The sequence below is a fragment of the Bombyx mori genome, chromosome W (genome assembly GCF_030269925.1).
Source record: "Bombyx mori chromosome W, ASM3026992v2".
Classification (NCBI taxonomy): domain Eukaryota; kingdom Metazoa; phylum Arthropoda; class Insecta; order Lepidoptera; family Bombycidae; genus Bombyx; species Bombyx mori.
This window is the reverse complement of record NC_085135.1, coordinates 9509028-9523968: the sequence shown is the minus strand read 5'-3', so window position 1 is coordinate 9523968 and position 14941 is coordinate 9509028. Positions and strand designations below refer to the sequence as shown.

Below are 14941 nucleotides of genomic sequence, written 5' to 3'. Positions count from 1 at the left end.
GTCCTCGTATAGTGTTAGGAGGTTTACCTTTCAGCGCTTGAAATTTGTTGGCATCCGGTGGCTTGCTTATGAAGTCTGTGATCTGTATGATTACTTCTTTTGGTAGTTTTGAGACGACTAAGTCGAACTTGCTTTCATCCCCCATCTTCTGAGGTGCTAGTATGGCTTCTACCCTGATGAACCAAGCGCGAGGTTGGTCTGTCCAAAATTCAGGGATGCGGGATGATAGGGACATCGCCATGACTTCTGATGGCGGCATCGGTGGAGCGTGGGAAGTCGGTGTAGTCATTCTAACTTATGCACGAAGTTGACACTCACGAATTCTTGAGTCTTCAGTCAGGGTCACCAGCTTAGGATGAGGTTACTAACTCACAACTTATATATTTACGGAAAATACAATAGGTACATACAGTTTTATTATAGCTATCTAAGTGGAACTGTGTTCGCTGTATGACCGTTACAACTGGACTGTCGTCCCAATATATTTTTCCCACAAGCATGGAATGGTGAAGATGACACCTTGCATTACGTAGCCAGGTAACACGCCACGTACGTTATTAAGCATGTGTGTGTGAGCCTACAAGCAGCTTTCTCGATATATATTTAATAATTCCCTCACTAGCCCTTTTCAATCTGGGCTTAGACCAGGCCACAGTATCATTTCCGCGCTTCTGAAAGTGACAAGTGATATCAGGGTGGGTTTGGAAAAATCCAAAATCACTATACTAGTTTTGGTTGATTTCTCAAACGCGTTTAACACCGTTTGTCCGATATCCTTCTTTCCATCCTCTCCCATCTCAACGTCTCAAAAGGGGCGTTGGATTGGTTCTCTTCCTGGATGGGTTAAGGGGCGTCAGCAATCTGTTCGTAATGACTAATTCTCATCAAACTGGTGTAATCTTGAATCTGGGGTCCCACAAGGCGGTGTCCTCTCTGCTCTCTTGTTTTCAATTTTTATAAATTTTCTCACCCCTGAGCTACGGTGTGCATTTCATCTTTACGCCGATGATCTACAACTGAATGCACAAACCGATGTTGATCACGTATCGGACATTATTACCAAATTAAACCATGATTTAAAATCAATCAAAAATTGGTCCGATAGGTTTGGTCTGGCGGTGAATCCTACCAAATGCTAAGCGATAATTGTTGATAGCCATCGAAATATGAGTAAAATCAGTAATTGTTGTTTTCAATGATATAATCATCCCCTTTAGCCAAGACGTCAAAAATCTTGAATTACACATTGACACTACACTTGTATGTATTGTAGTCCTAGGGTACCCCGCTGGTACATAGGGCCCTCACAAGTTGTCTCCCCTTTACTCTGTCTTGCGCTTGCTCTTTGACATCACTCCAGGTCACGTTGACAGTCCTCATCTCACTCTCTACGGTGCGTCGCCAAGTGTGTACAGGGCGACCAGGTCTTCTCCTGCCAAGCGGTTGCCACTCAAACGCGATTGATGCTGCGTTGACTCCGCTGCACCGTAGAGTGTGTCCTATCCAACGCCATTTCCGATGAGCAATGTCTTGCGTGATGGGATTTTGGTCGCATTTAGTCCAAAGGTCTTTATTAGAGATAGTGACTGGCCAGAATATGCAGAGTATCGACCTCAAGCACTTATTTACAAATACCTGCAGTCGGTTCGTGAGTGTCTTGGTCACTCTCCAGGTCTCACATCCGAACAGGAGAACACTCTTGACAATGGAGTCGAACAGGGTCAGCTTGATCCGACGAGTCATGACACTTGACTCCCAGACTGGTTTCAACTGCGCGAAAGCACCCCTGGCTTTCCTAATTCGTATCTCTATATCTTCGTCCGAACCACCCTGATTTGATATGGAACTCCCCAGATATGTAAACTTCTGTGCTGACTTCAACACACAGTCTTGGAGCTTTAGGGGAGTAGTGTTTTTTGACATTACTCGCATGTCGACAGTTTTGTTGGTATTGATACGCAAGCCTCTTTTCTCCGCAGATATACGGAGGTCTTCAAGTTTTGCTTGCATTTGATCCAAAGTCGGCGTCATCAACACTATGTCATCTGCATAGTCAAGGTCTTCCAAGATATTTTCGCTCCATTCAATGCCCCGAGGTGTCGTCACCACTTCCCGCATTATGTCATCCAGTAACATAATGAATAGTAACGGAGACAGGAGACAGCCCTGCTTAACACCCGCTGTCATCTCAATAGGGGCTCCCAGGACTTGGTCATGCACGACTCTACATGTACTACCTCTGTATAAGGCCTGGATTATACCAATGATTTTATTTGGTATACCTCTTTGTTTTAAGCAGGCCCACATTTTGCTTCGCTGTACAGTGTCAAACGCTTTCTCAAAGTCTACAAACGTAAGAATCATTTCAGTCTGCCATTCAACACTTTGTTCTATGAGGATGCGAAGAGTGTTTGTATGGTCTGTGCATGATCGGCCCGGTAAGAAACCTGCTTGCTCCTCCCGAAGAGTTCCAGTGATCTTTTTGGACATCCGGTTTAGAAGTAATCTAGCCAAGACCTTTGCTGCGCAAGGAAGAAGTGTAATGCCACTCCAGTTGTCACAAGAAGACAAATCGCCCTTCTTCGGAACTTTCACGAGTAGTCCCTGCTTCCATTGAGACGGTATTTGCTCAGTCTCCCAAATCCTTACGATGAGCAGATATAGCAAGCTTGCAGATCTCGGTGCATCAGCCTTCAGCATTTCGGCATTGATATTGTCAATACCGGGGGCCTTACCTGGTTTCAGCTATTTAATTGCCTTTACTATTTCATTAAAGGTGGGCGGTGCAATAGGTATATCCAAAGGCAAGTCGGGTACTGATATTCCGTCTGTGGGTTGGGACTGACATTTGGACAGCAACTTAGTAAAGTGTTCCGTCCATCGCACGAGGTGCTCTTCCATGGTACATAGTAGCTGACCCGAGTAGTCTTTCAGTGGTTTTTTCCGTGGATGATGTTTTTTGTTTATTATCCGCTTGGTGACATCGTAAAGCTCTTTCATATCTTACCTCTTGGCTGCCAATTTTGCTCGGTCTGCTAGCTCATCGATTGCATTTCGCTGATCTCTCCTAGCCAGCTTTCTAATTACTAATCGCATGGATGAGTATTCCCGACGCAACATAGCATCTGAAGGGGAGCCTAAAATCTGAGTGTTCAAAAGTTGCCTCTTCTCAATGGCTGCCCAAAGCTCTGCTGACATCCAAGGTTCTTGCTTTGTATTGGTATACCCCAATACTTCCTTAGCAGCTTTATTATAAGCACCACGTATGCGGTCCCACGTCTCGTCCATCTGCTCATCCTCTATTTCCTTAAGCAGCTCGAAACTATTTTTGAGAGATAAGCTGAACTTCTCTCGGCAATTGCTATCTTCCAGTTTTCGGATATTAAATTTTCTAGCTGCTTTATCTGGCTTTCTGTGGGGAACTGCTATTTTAAGACGAACTTCCGCTACCACCAGATGGTGATCACTGTCAATGTCTGCGCCACGCTTATTTCGCACATCAAGAAGAGAAGAGCGCCATGTCTTACTGATAGCTACGTGATCGATTTGGTTCTTTGTCTTTCCGTCCGGTGATATCCAAGTAACTTTATGACATTCCTTATGCTTAAATAGGGTACCTCCAATAACTAGACCATGATCACCGAAAAGTTCTCCGTTTTCGTTAATAGTTCCGGTTGCCCCATATTGTCCCATGTAATATTCGCGGTCTACATTGTCATTTCCCATCTTCGCATTTATGTCGCCCATGAGAATCACGATATCTTGTTTCTTGATGCCTTTGAGTGTATGCCCCAGCTGTTCGTAGAATTGTGACTTTACATCGGTCGAAGCAGAGTTAGTGGGAGCGTAGCATTGTATCACCGTCACCTTCCGTACTCGTGTCGAAAATCTGGCGCATATTATTCGTTCCGAGACTGGCTTCCAAGAGAGTAAGCTACTTTTAGCGCTGCGGCTTAGCAGCAAACCCACGCAATACTCTCGGGTCGCATCCTCTTCCTTACCACTGTACAATAACGAGTATCCAAAATCACATTGCGTTTCTCCAAAACCGTTCCATCTCGTCTCACTCAATCCAAGAATGTGAATGTTGTATTCTTTCATGACTTTAGCCACTTGGGGTAGCCGTTCAAGTCGAGTCATGGTCCTTACATTCCAACACCCAATTCGTGTCCGTAATTTCGCGCCAAAAGTCGTTGTTAAAGGGTTCCGGTTATTACTTGCTTTGGGTTTCATAAACTATTTAAATTTAAGAACTTGCAGGTGTTTAGCCCACAGAGTCCCGATCACGGTGATGGGGCTGCCATCATTGTGTCCGTGCCCATAGAGCCAGACTTTCTGAACAAATGGTTCACGGCTCCTGGTAGCCTTACTGCGCGTGTTAGCTCACATTGGTTTTACGGTCAATACTCTCTGGACTAACCCTCCTCCTTTTGCATCCGGGCTTGGGACCGGCAATGGCGGAGTTTATATATGGCAAATAACATCCATTAGTCAAAAAGTCATCAGGTCCTTGCGATCTCTCTATCGGCAAAAAAATATGCTACCATCGAATGTAAAGGCCATGCTCGTGCAGACTTTAATTTTCCCTATGGTCGACTACGGTGATGGGTGCTACTATGACCTGAATGCAGATCTTCTCAACAAACTAGACCGCCTTCTCAATAATTGCATTCGATTCGTTTTTAATATTAGAAAATATGATCAAGTGTCCGCGCATCGAACTCGTCGGAAATGGTTACCGATCCGTCAGCGTAGAGAGGAAAGAGCGCTGACTGCCTAATTTTCTCTTTAGGACTCTGCCTCCTCACCCTCTTACTTAAAATCGCATTTTAGAAACTTGAACGCAAGCCATGAGAGAAGTCTACGTTCCTCACATAATCGTCTCTTACAATGTCCTATCCATCGCTCAGATTTTTTACATTCTTCTTTTATTGTACAGTCCATAATATTATGGAATTCGCTTCCCAAAAAAATCAGGATGACCAGCAATCGCTTTACTTTTAAACTCAAAGTTCGCGAATACATCCACAAAAAACTGGAAGAATCATCTCCAAACTAATTTATTTTATTTTTCAATTATTATTATTATTATTTTTTTAGCCATTCTTAATTATAATACTAAATTGTGTATTTTCATGTGTATTTATATATTATTGCTTTACATGTATATTATAGTGTGTGTAATTATGTGTATGTATGTATTTTATTATTTTATACATACGTATATTAAATTGTAGTATATTTACTGTTCACCATCTACAGTGACGCAGCATTGCATGTCGTCATGCAGGAGTCTAAGAAGCGCCACAAAATTTTCCGTGCATCCGAGTTTCCGTAACACCAGCCACAAGGCTTCGCGAGGCACGCTGTCAAAAGCCTTCTCCAGGTCAACAAAACAGAGGTACAGCTGACGACCCTGTTCTCTGCTCTTTTCTTGTAGTTGACGCACAGAGAAGATCGCTTCGCATGTGCCTCGATCCGATCGGAAGTCAAACTGAGTTTCGGGCAGGATCTTTTCAGATAAGTCCTTTAGGCGGTTTAAGAGTACCCTAGCAAAGACCTTTCCCGGGGCCGATAGGAGCGAAATACCGCGGTAGGAGTCGCAGTCAGATCGGTCGCCCCTGTTCTTATAGAGAGCAGTTATGCGCGATACTTTAAAGCTATCCGGAACGCGCTCTTCCTCCCACATACGAACAAACAGTTCCCAAACCAACGTGTGCAAATCCACTCCACCGTACTTGATCACCTCTCCTGGCAAAAGGTCAGCGCCAGCTGCCCTTTTATTTTTTTCTGTCTGATGGCAGTAACAACCTCGTCACGCAATAGGGGCTCGTCCAGCTCAAGGGCAAGAGGGAGTTGAGGCATTAAAGCGATGCTTTGCAGATCTGCTGATCGATCCACATTCAGCAGGGCATTGAAGTGCTCTGCCCAGCGCCTTAGTACATCCTCCTTGCATGTTAAGAGGTGCCTACTATCTAGAGCCCTTAAAGGAACCTTTGCATGCATGTACCCATCAGCTTGCGCACCTCGCTATAAAACTCACCGAGCTGGTTTGTGTCAGTGAGCCATTGCATATGAATAGCTTTGTCCTGCAACCACTTGTCTTTTATTTGTCGAGATAGCTTGCGCAATTCGAGGTCACTAGCTTTGACCGCCGCAACGCTTCCTTTACGCCTTCTGTGCTGTCGCAAGAGATCACGGTGTTTGTCGAGTGCCGCCCGCAAAACTTCATCATTTCCATCAAACCAGTCTTCATTACGACGGCATTTCCTACCCAGTGCAATTGAAGCGGTATCCATGATATGAGATGATAAAGCTCCCCAGTCAGCATCAACATCACCTGTCTCATTAACTGGCAACAGCTTCTTAGACAAAACTTCAGCATAGTTCTTCCTCACCTCAGGATCTCTTAGCTTGTCTATGTCCAAAGACGCAAGCTTTTTCATAGGAGATCTACGCGGGCGGCGGAGGCGGAGTCGTAGCTTAGTGACAATAAGTCGGTGGTCAGACCAGCAGTGTGCACCACGCATAACACGGGTGATCTGCACTTGGCTGAAATCTCTTTGCCTTACGATAGCATAGTCGATCAAATGCCAGTGCTTGGATCTTGGTTGCATCCATGTTGTCTTGTACTTAGCGGCAAGTCTAAACATAGTGTTCGTAATTGCTAGACCGTATTGAGCACAAAGACTGAGCAGCAACTGACCATTGCTGTTAATGTTGCCGACTCCGTGTCTACCCAGAACTCCAGGCCAAGCCTCATAGTCCCGACCGACCCTGGCATTGAAGTCGCCCAGCAATAGTACCTGCTCTCTGGCGTTTATGCTGTCAAGGCAAAGAGTCACTTCCCCATAGAATTTGTCCTTAATGTCATCAGACTTGTCAAGCGTTGGAGGATATACACTGATGACATTAAGGTAATTGTCTTTATCCAGGTGAACTCGCAGTGTGGTAATGCGGTCCGAGATATGTACAGGGTACTCCTCTAATCGCTTTACTAAGTGATTCTTGATGGCAAATCCTACACCTGAATGTCGCGTTTCAGAGGCAGCGGTACCTTTCCAGAAGAAAATATAACCAGCACCTACTTCCACCAGCTCTCCTTCATCGGCAAGATGTGTTTCGCTGAGAGCAGCCACATCTACGTGGTAGCGATGAAGTTCCCGAGCTACTATGGCGGTCTTGCGTTCAGGGCAGGCGTTGCCATCTCGATCAAGAAGCGTTCTCACGTTCCACGCCCCAAATGTCATGATAGATGTTTTTATAATATTTCTTTTGCAACGTCGACCACGATTTGACTGATGCAGTGGCAGCCGCGGTTACTACCACTTATCAAATGGGACGAGCAATTTTTAGGGCACCTTTTCTAGCCCCCTCCCCGGCTGAGCGGGGGAAAGCAGTGCCTCCCTAAACAGGGCTGCTTTGTCATCTCGGGTGCTGCCGAACCCACGCTGTCGCCCCAAACTCGCAGCGCAAGAACGACCACGGTGTGTACTCACACCCCCGAGACCGCCTGTGTGCAGGTATCGGACAAAGTGTAGCTTACATCAGGCTAGACCTCTCTACTGCTACCCCCCCCCCCCCCTTAAGGGTTATAAAATTAATGGAGGGTAATTACAAGTTCTGCGATGAAACAATATATTACAAATTTATACGTCACTTTTTGTGTAGAATACGGAGATTCGGAAGATAGGATCCTGGATTGATGTTATACCAGTTCCCTCGCGTCAGTCAGTATAGTACTCAGATCTTGAGACAATTCCGGGACGTTACGTACCACGGAGCGTATTCCAACATATAAAGTCACGAATTACGGGACTATTAGAACCCTATAAAGCATGAATTATACAAAAGAAGTTCATGACACATTACAGAACAAACATATTATGTATAATCAAACACTTACCGATAAATTACATCGGGCACAATTTAAAGACTTGAATGTGTTGTTTCGTTTTTGGCTGTGGAAAACTGTTTTCTAGTCTGACTCACTTAAATTCGATCTCACTTTCTCATGCCACCGAACTTTTCTAATACACACGTTTTTGAGATAACCAGTCGATATGCATCGATTTTCAATAACTTGATCATAGAAATGCACGGTCGATCTTATCTCACCTATTTGCAACTTCTACTTCGTTTATAATTCTCGGATCGCACGAAATCACTAGATCGATTGTATAGACTAAATGATGCTGATACAAAGATGCATTGTTGCTAAACTTTATTAGTTCGCGGTCATACAGACAAGGAAATCAATTGATAAACATGTTATTAAACTATTTTACTGCGTGCAGGGTAGTAGATACTTACATACATTGTCATTCTTACAATAAGCATTAAAAAAAAACGTATTTTCGTTTTTGGAGACTCGCCCCAGAGAGTTCTCCACTTCAGACACAAGTTTTGATCGTCTCTTCTGCACCACGCTCCGAGAGAGACTCTGATGGCCGATATATCGCGCATCCCCCGTGCTGTCATCCGCATAGCAATGCATGCCATCAATAGACAGCATGTCATTGATATACAGGATGAAAAGCGTGGGGGAGAGCACCGAACCTTGTGGAACGCCAGCGTTAATGGTCATGGTATCAGAGCAATCGCCGTCTACAACGACCGTGATGCTCCGTCCATCCAAAAAGCTAGCGATCCACTTGCAGAGACCCTTGGGGATTCCGTAAGATGGTAGCTTCGACAGAAGTGCCCTATGCCAGATCCTGTCGAAGGCCTTCGCGATATCAAGGCTCACAGCAAGAGCCTCGCCCTTGCTCTCCAAGGCTTCAGCCCACCTGTGAGTAAGGTATACGAGAAGATCGCCAGCTGAGCGACCATGACGGAAACCGTACTGTCGGTCACTGATCAGCTGGCGATCTTCAAGATACTTCAGGAGTTGTATATTTATTATTCGCTCCATCACCTTGGAAAGCAAGGAAGTTATCGCGATAGGCCTATAGCTCGATGGGTCCGACCGGTCACCCTTCTTGGGGATAGGGTGGACGTGGGCGGTTTTCCATGAAGACGGAACCCTGTTAGCGCAATAAGAGAGGCGATACAGACGCGTTAGCGCAGGCGTCAGCTCAGGGGCGCACGTTTTCAGAACCACTGCGGGGATGCCGTCTGGCCCACTCGACTTATGGACGTCCAGGAGTTGGAGTTCCCGCCTGACTGCACACTGTGTAAAGCAGATCTCCGGCAGGGAACTATCACACCGGGGGATGTTCGGTGGTGTGGCACCCCCGTCGTCCACGGTCGAGTTCGAGGCGAAGAGTTTGACCAGAAGGTCAGCCTTCTCTTTCGCACTATGGGCCAGACTGTCATCGGACTTTCGCAGTGGTGGGAGACTAGACCTGCAAAAGTTTCCTTCTGCGGCTTTGGCGAGCGACCAAAAAGCACGGCTCCCAGAGGGATAGCTCTTTAGTCGCTCGCCAACTCTAGCAACGTGCTCCGACTTCGCCTTGGCAATAACCTTCTTGTAGGACCTGGAAGCGGCGTTATATTTCCGCCTTTCCTCTGAGATGTTAGGGTCCTGACGTCTCCTGGCATTATCCCATGCCACGTATGCGGACCGCTTGAGGTGTGCAGCATCCCTGCTGGCATTGTTATACCAGGGTCTGCTGCGACCCCCAACGGGCACTTCAGAGGAGGGAATAAACAATTCCATCCCCTGGAGCACCACGTCTTTAAGACGGTCCGCACAGACGTCAGGATCAGCAGAGGAAAAGCAGAACCGCTCCCATGGGTAGGATGCGTAAAATTCACGCAATCCATCCCAATCTGCTGACAAATACTGCCAAACTCTTCGATACCTGGTCGTCGTTCCACGACTAGGACGAGAAAGTGGTGTGGCAGCACGGATAAGGCAGTGATCAGACGATCCAAGCGGAGCGTCGACCACCACACTGTATCCGGCTGGATCGGTAGTCAGCAGAAGGTCCAACAGAGAAGGCTCGTGCCCCTCAATATCTGGGACACGGGTGGGCTGTGTCACCAGCTGGGAGAGGCCGTAGGCCAGGGCGAAATCGTAGGCAGCCCGACCCGGGAGGTCAGTGGTTCTGGACCCCAGCCACAATTGGTGGTGAGCGTTAAAGTCTCCAAGAACCACCACCTCCGCAGATGAGTACTGCTCAAGCACGCGGTTAGTTCCCTCTTGCACATGCTCTATCAGAGCTGAACCTGCATCACTGCTCTGGGACCTGTACAGGCACGCGTAGACTCGGGTACAACCCCCATGGTCTACGCGCAGCCACAAGAGGGACAGGTCCCGTTAAAATATATAATATGATATATATATAATATATGATATGATATATAATATAATAAGATACTTACATACGTTGTCATTCTTACAATAAGCATTAAAAAAAACGTATTTTCGTTTTGTGCTGATTTTCTTTCATTGTTACCTCTTTTTGTCAATTCATAAAGTAATTCAGTGTAGTCGAATTCTTGCGATAACTTGAATGTTGCGTTTGCTTATTTGATGTGCAATTTAGGGAACTTCAAACCAATATTCTTCTAGACTACGTCTACAAGTCATAAATGTGTCTCTCATATTTTTGATTGAAGACTGAACAACTAAGAAAGTACGCTTATCGTTAATTCATCAATCATGAATAACATGAATTTACGAGGCTTACTGATGTTTGGAATTTTATCCATCATTAGAATTTAGACAGTTTCACATTTTTTCTAATGCGCAATTTTGTTTATTATCGGCTTCGACGTTGTTTCGTTTTTGGCTGTGGAAAACTGTTTCCTAGTCTGACTCACTTAAATTCGATCTCACTTTCTGATCCAAGCGATAAATGCCACAGAACTTTCCTGATACATACGTTTTTGAGATAACCAGTCGATATGCATCGATTTTCAATAACTTGATCATAGAAATGCACGGTCGATCTTATCTCACCTATTTGCAATTTCTACTTCGTTTATAATTCTCGGATCGCACGAAATCACTAGATCGATTGTATAAACCAAATTATGCTGATACAAAGATGTATTGTTGCTAAACTTTATTAGTTCGCGGTCATAGAGACAAGGAAATCAATTGATAAACATGTTATTAAACTATTTTACTGCGTGCAGGGTAGTAGATACTTACATACGTTGTCATTCTTACAATAAGCATTAAAAAAAACGTATTTTCGTTTTGTGCTGATTTTCTTTCATTGTTACCTCTTTTTGTCAATTCATAAAGTCATTCAGTGTAGTCAAATTCTTGCAATAGCTTTAATGTTGCGTTTCCTAATTTGATGTGCAATTTAGGGAACTTCAAACCAATATTCTTCTAGACTACGTCTACAAGTCATAAATGTGTCTCTCATATTTTTTATTGAAGATTGAACAACTAAGAAAGTACGTTTATCGTTCATTCAGCAATCATGAATAACATGAATTTACGAGGCTCACTGATGTTTGGAATTTTATCCATCATCAGAATTTAGACAGTTTCACATTTTTTCTAATGCGCAATTTTGTTTATTATCGGCTTCGACGTTGTTTCGTTTTTGGCTGTGGAAAACTGTTTCCTAGTCTGACTCACTTAAATTCGATCTCACTTTTTGATCCAAGCGATAAATGCCACAGAACTTTCCTGATACATACGTTTTTGAGATAACCAGTCGATATGCATCGATTTTCAATAACTTGATCATAGAAATGCACGGTCGATCTTATCTCACCTATTATCTCACCTATAACACTATTGAGCGTGTGCAAATGAAGTGTTTAAGATTATTAAGTTATCGTATACAACCAGGCCGCTCTGAACTTAAATACGAGCAAAGACTATTAAACTATAACATGCAGTCACTAGAAGATCGACGTACATGCACTGATCTGATATACTTATATAAGATAATTCACTCTCTGTTGGATTCGCCTGACCTGTTATCTCAGATTTCACTAAACATTAAATTTAGTGCTCGGAGGGTCAACCAAAACAATTTGTTTGCATTGCTAATTTACAAAAACAATATATCTTACTATAATCCCGTTACCCGAATGTGTCGTACCTATAACGAACTGGCAAGGTCGTCACCTGAGTTAGATATTTTTACTTGTAGGTTAGTTACGTTTAGAAAAATGTTCAAGGGCATCCTCCACTTTATTAATAGGTAGGTTAATGTAATTGTTTAATGTATTATATTGTAAATAATTTTTTTTCCCTTACATTATTCGTTAGATTAGTTTTTGTTATTGTGTTGTTTTGTTATAATTGTAAGGAACATTGTTATACAAATTCAGCACTATATGTCTTGTTTTGTCGTGCGCACATATCTTATGTTGCAAGCCAGATTTTGTTTCTTTTTATTTGTGTTTTTTATGTATCTTTAGCTTGTGATGTGTGTTGTGAGCCTAATAAAATAAATAAATAAATAAATTTGCAATTTCTACTTCGTTTATAATTCTCGGATCTTACGTAATCACTGGATCGATTGTATAAACCAAATGATGCTGATACAAAGATGCATTGTTGCTAAACTTTATTAGTTGGCGGTCAAAGAGACAAGGAAATCAATTGATAAACATGTTATTAAACTATTTAACTGCGTGCAGGGTAGTAGATACTTACATACGTTGTCATTCTTACAATAAGCATTAAAAAAAACGTATTTTCGTTTTGTGCTGATTTTCTTTCATTGTTACCTCTTTTTGTCAATTCATAAAGTCATTCAGTGTAGTCAAATTCTTGCAATAGCTTTAATGTTGCGTTTCCTAATTTGATGTGCAATTTAGGGAACTTCAAACCAATATTCTTCTAGACTACGTCTACAAGTCATGAATGTGTCTCTCATATTTTTTATTGAAGACTGAACAACTAAGAAAGTACGTTTATCGTTCATTCAGCAATCATGAATAACATGAATTTACGAGGCTCACTGATGTTTGGAATTTTATCCATCATCAGTATTTAGACAGTTTCACATTTTTTCTAATGCGCAATTTTGTTTATTATCGGCTTCGACGTTGTTTCGTTTTTGGCTGTGGAAAACTGTTTCCTAGTCTGACTCACTTAAATTCGATCTCACTTTCTGATCCAAGCGATAAATGCCACAGAACTTTCCTGATACATACGTTTTTGAGATAACCAGTCGATATGCATCGATTTTCAATAACTTGATCATAGAAATGCACGGTCGATCTTATCTCACCTATTTGCAATTTCTACTTCGTTTATAATTCTCGGATCTTACGTAATCACTGGATCGATTGTATAAACCAAATGATGCTGATACAAAGATGCATTGTTGCTAAACTTTATTAGTTTGCGGTCAAAGAGACAAGGAAATCAATTGATAAACATGTTATTAAACTATTTTACTGCGTGCAGGGTAGTAGATACTTACATACGTTGTCATTCTTACAATAAGCATTAAAAAAAACGTATTTTCGTTTTGTGCTGATTTTCTTTCATTGTTACCTCTTTTTGTCAATTCATAAAGTCATTCAGTGTAGTCGAATTCTTGCGATAACTTGAATGTTGCGCTTGCTTATTTGATGTGCAATTTAGGGAACTTCAAACCAATATTCTTCTAGACTACGTCTACAAGTCATAAATGTGTCTCTCATATTTTTGATTGAAGACTGAACAACTAAGAAAGTACGGTTATCGTTAATTCATCAATCATGAATAACATGAATTTACGAGGCTTACTGATGTTTGGAATTTTATCCATCATCAGAATTTAGACAGTTTCACATTTTTTCTAATACGCAATTTTGTTTATTATCGGCTTCGACGTTGTTTCGTTTTTGGCTGTGGAAAACTGTTTCCTAGTCTGACTCACTTAAATTCGATCTCACTTTCTCATGCCACCGAACTTTTCTAATACACACGTTTTTGAGATAACCAGTCGATATGCATCGATTTTCAATAACTTGATCATAGAAATGCACGGTCGATCTTATCTCACCTATTTGCAACTTCTACTTCGTTTATAATTCTCGGATCGCACGAAATCACTAGATCGATTGTATAGACTAAATGATGCTGATACAAAGATGCATTGTTGCTAAACTTTATTAGTTCGCGGTCATACAGACAAGGAAATCAATTGATAAACATGTTATTAAACTATTTTCACTTAAATTCGATCTCACTTTCTGATCCAAGCGGTAAATGCCACAGAACTTTCCTGATACATACGTTTTTGAGATAACCAGTAGATATGCATCGATTTCTAATAACTTGATCATAGAAATACACGGTCGATCTTATCTCACCTCTTTGCAACTTCCACTTCATTTATAATTCTCGGATCGCACGAAATCACCAGATCTATTGTATAGACCAAATGATGCTGATACAAAGATGTATTGTTGCTAAACTTAATTAGTTCGCGGTCATAGAGACAAGGAAATCAATTGATAAACATGTTATTAAACTATTTTACTGCGTGCAGGGTAGTAGATACTTACATACCTTTTCATTCTTACAATAAGCATTAAAAAAAACGTATTTTCGTTTTGTGCTGATTTTCTTTCATTGTTACCTCTTTTTGTCAATTCATAAAGTCATTCAGTGTAGTCAAATTCTTGCAATAGCTTTAATGTTGCGTTTGCTAATTTGATGTGCAATTTAAGGAACTTCAAACCAATATTCTTCTAGACTACGTCTACAAGTCATAAATGTGTCTCTCATATTTTTGATTGAAGACTGAACAACTAAGAAAGTACGGTTATCGTTAATTCATCAATCATGAATAACATGAATTTACGAGGCTTACTGAGTTTGGAATTTTATCCATCATCAGAATTTAGACAGTTTCACATTTTTTCTAATGCGCAATTTTGTTTATTATCGGCTTCGACGTTGTTTCGTTTTTGGCTGTGGAAAACTGTTTCCTAGTCTGACTCACTTAAATTCGATCTCACTTTCTGATGACACCGAACTTTTCTAATACATACGTTTTTGAGATAACCAGTCGATATGCAT

The 14941-nt window shown here is 42.2% G+C and overlaps 2 protein-coding genes across 2 annotated transcripts; both read right to left on the bottom strand.

Annotated features, from left to right (window-relative positions):
- Positions 1-3003: 3003 nt before the first annotated feature.
- LOC134201755 (craniofacial development protein 2-like) lies at positions 3004-4140 on the bottom strand. Its single transcript, XM_062677004.1, has one exon. It carries the CDS (start codon positions 4138-4140, stop codon positions 3004-3006), a length of 1137 nt encoding a protein of 378 aa, XP_062532988.1.
- Positions 4141-5242: 1102 nt separating this feature from the next.
- On the bottom strand, positions 5243-7250 carry LOC134201754 (uncharacterized). Its single transcript, XM_062677003.1, has 2 exons — positions 6044-7250; positions 5243-5751 (listed from the first exon to the last, which is right to left on the bottom strand). Exons 1-2 carry the CDS (start codon positions 7248-7250, stop codon positions 5243-5245), a joined length of 1716 nt encoding a protein of 571 aa, XP_062532987.1.
- Between the last annotated feature and the right edge of the window lie 7691 nt (positions 7251-14941).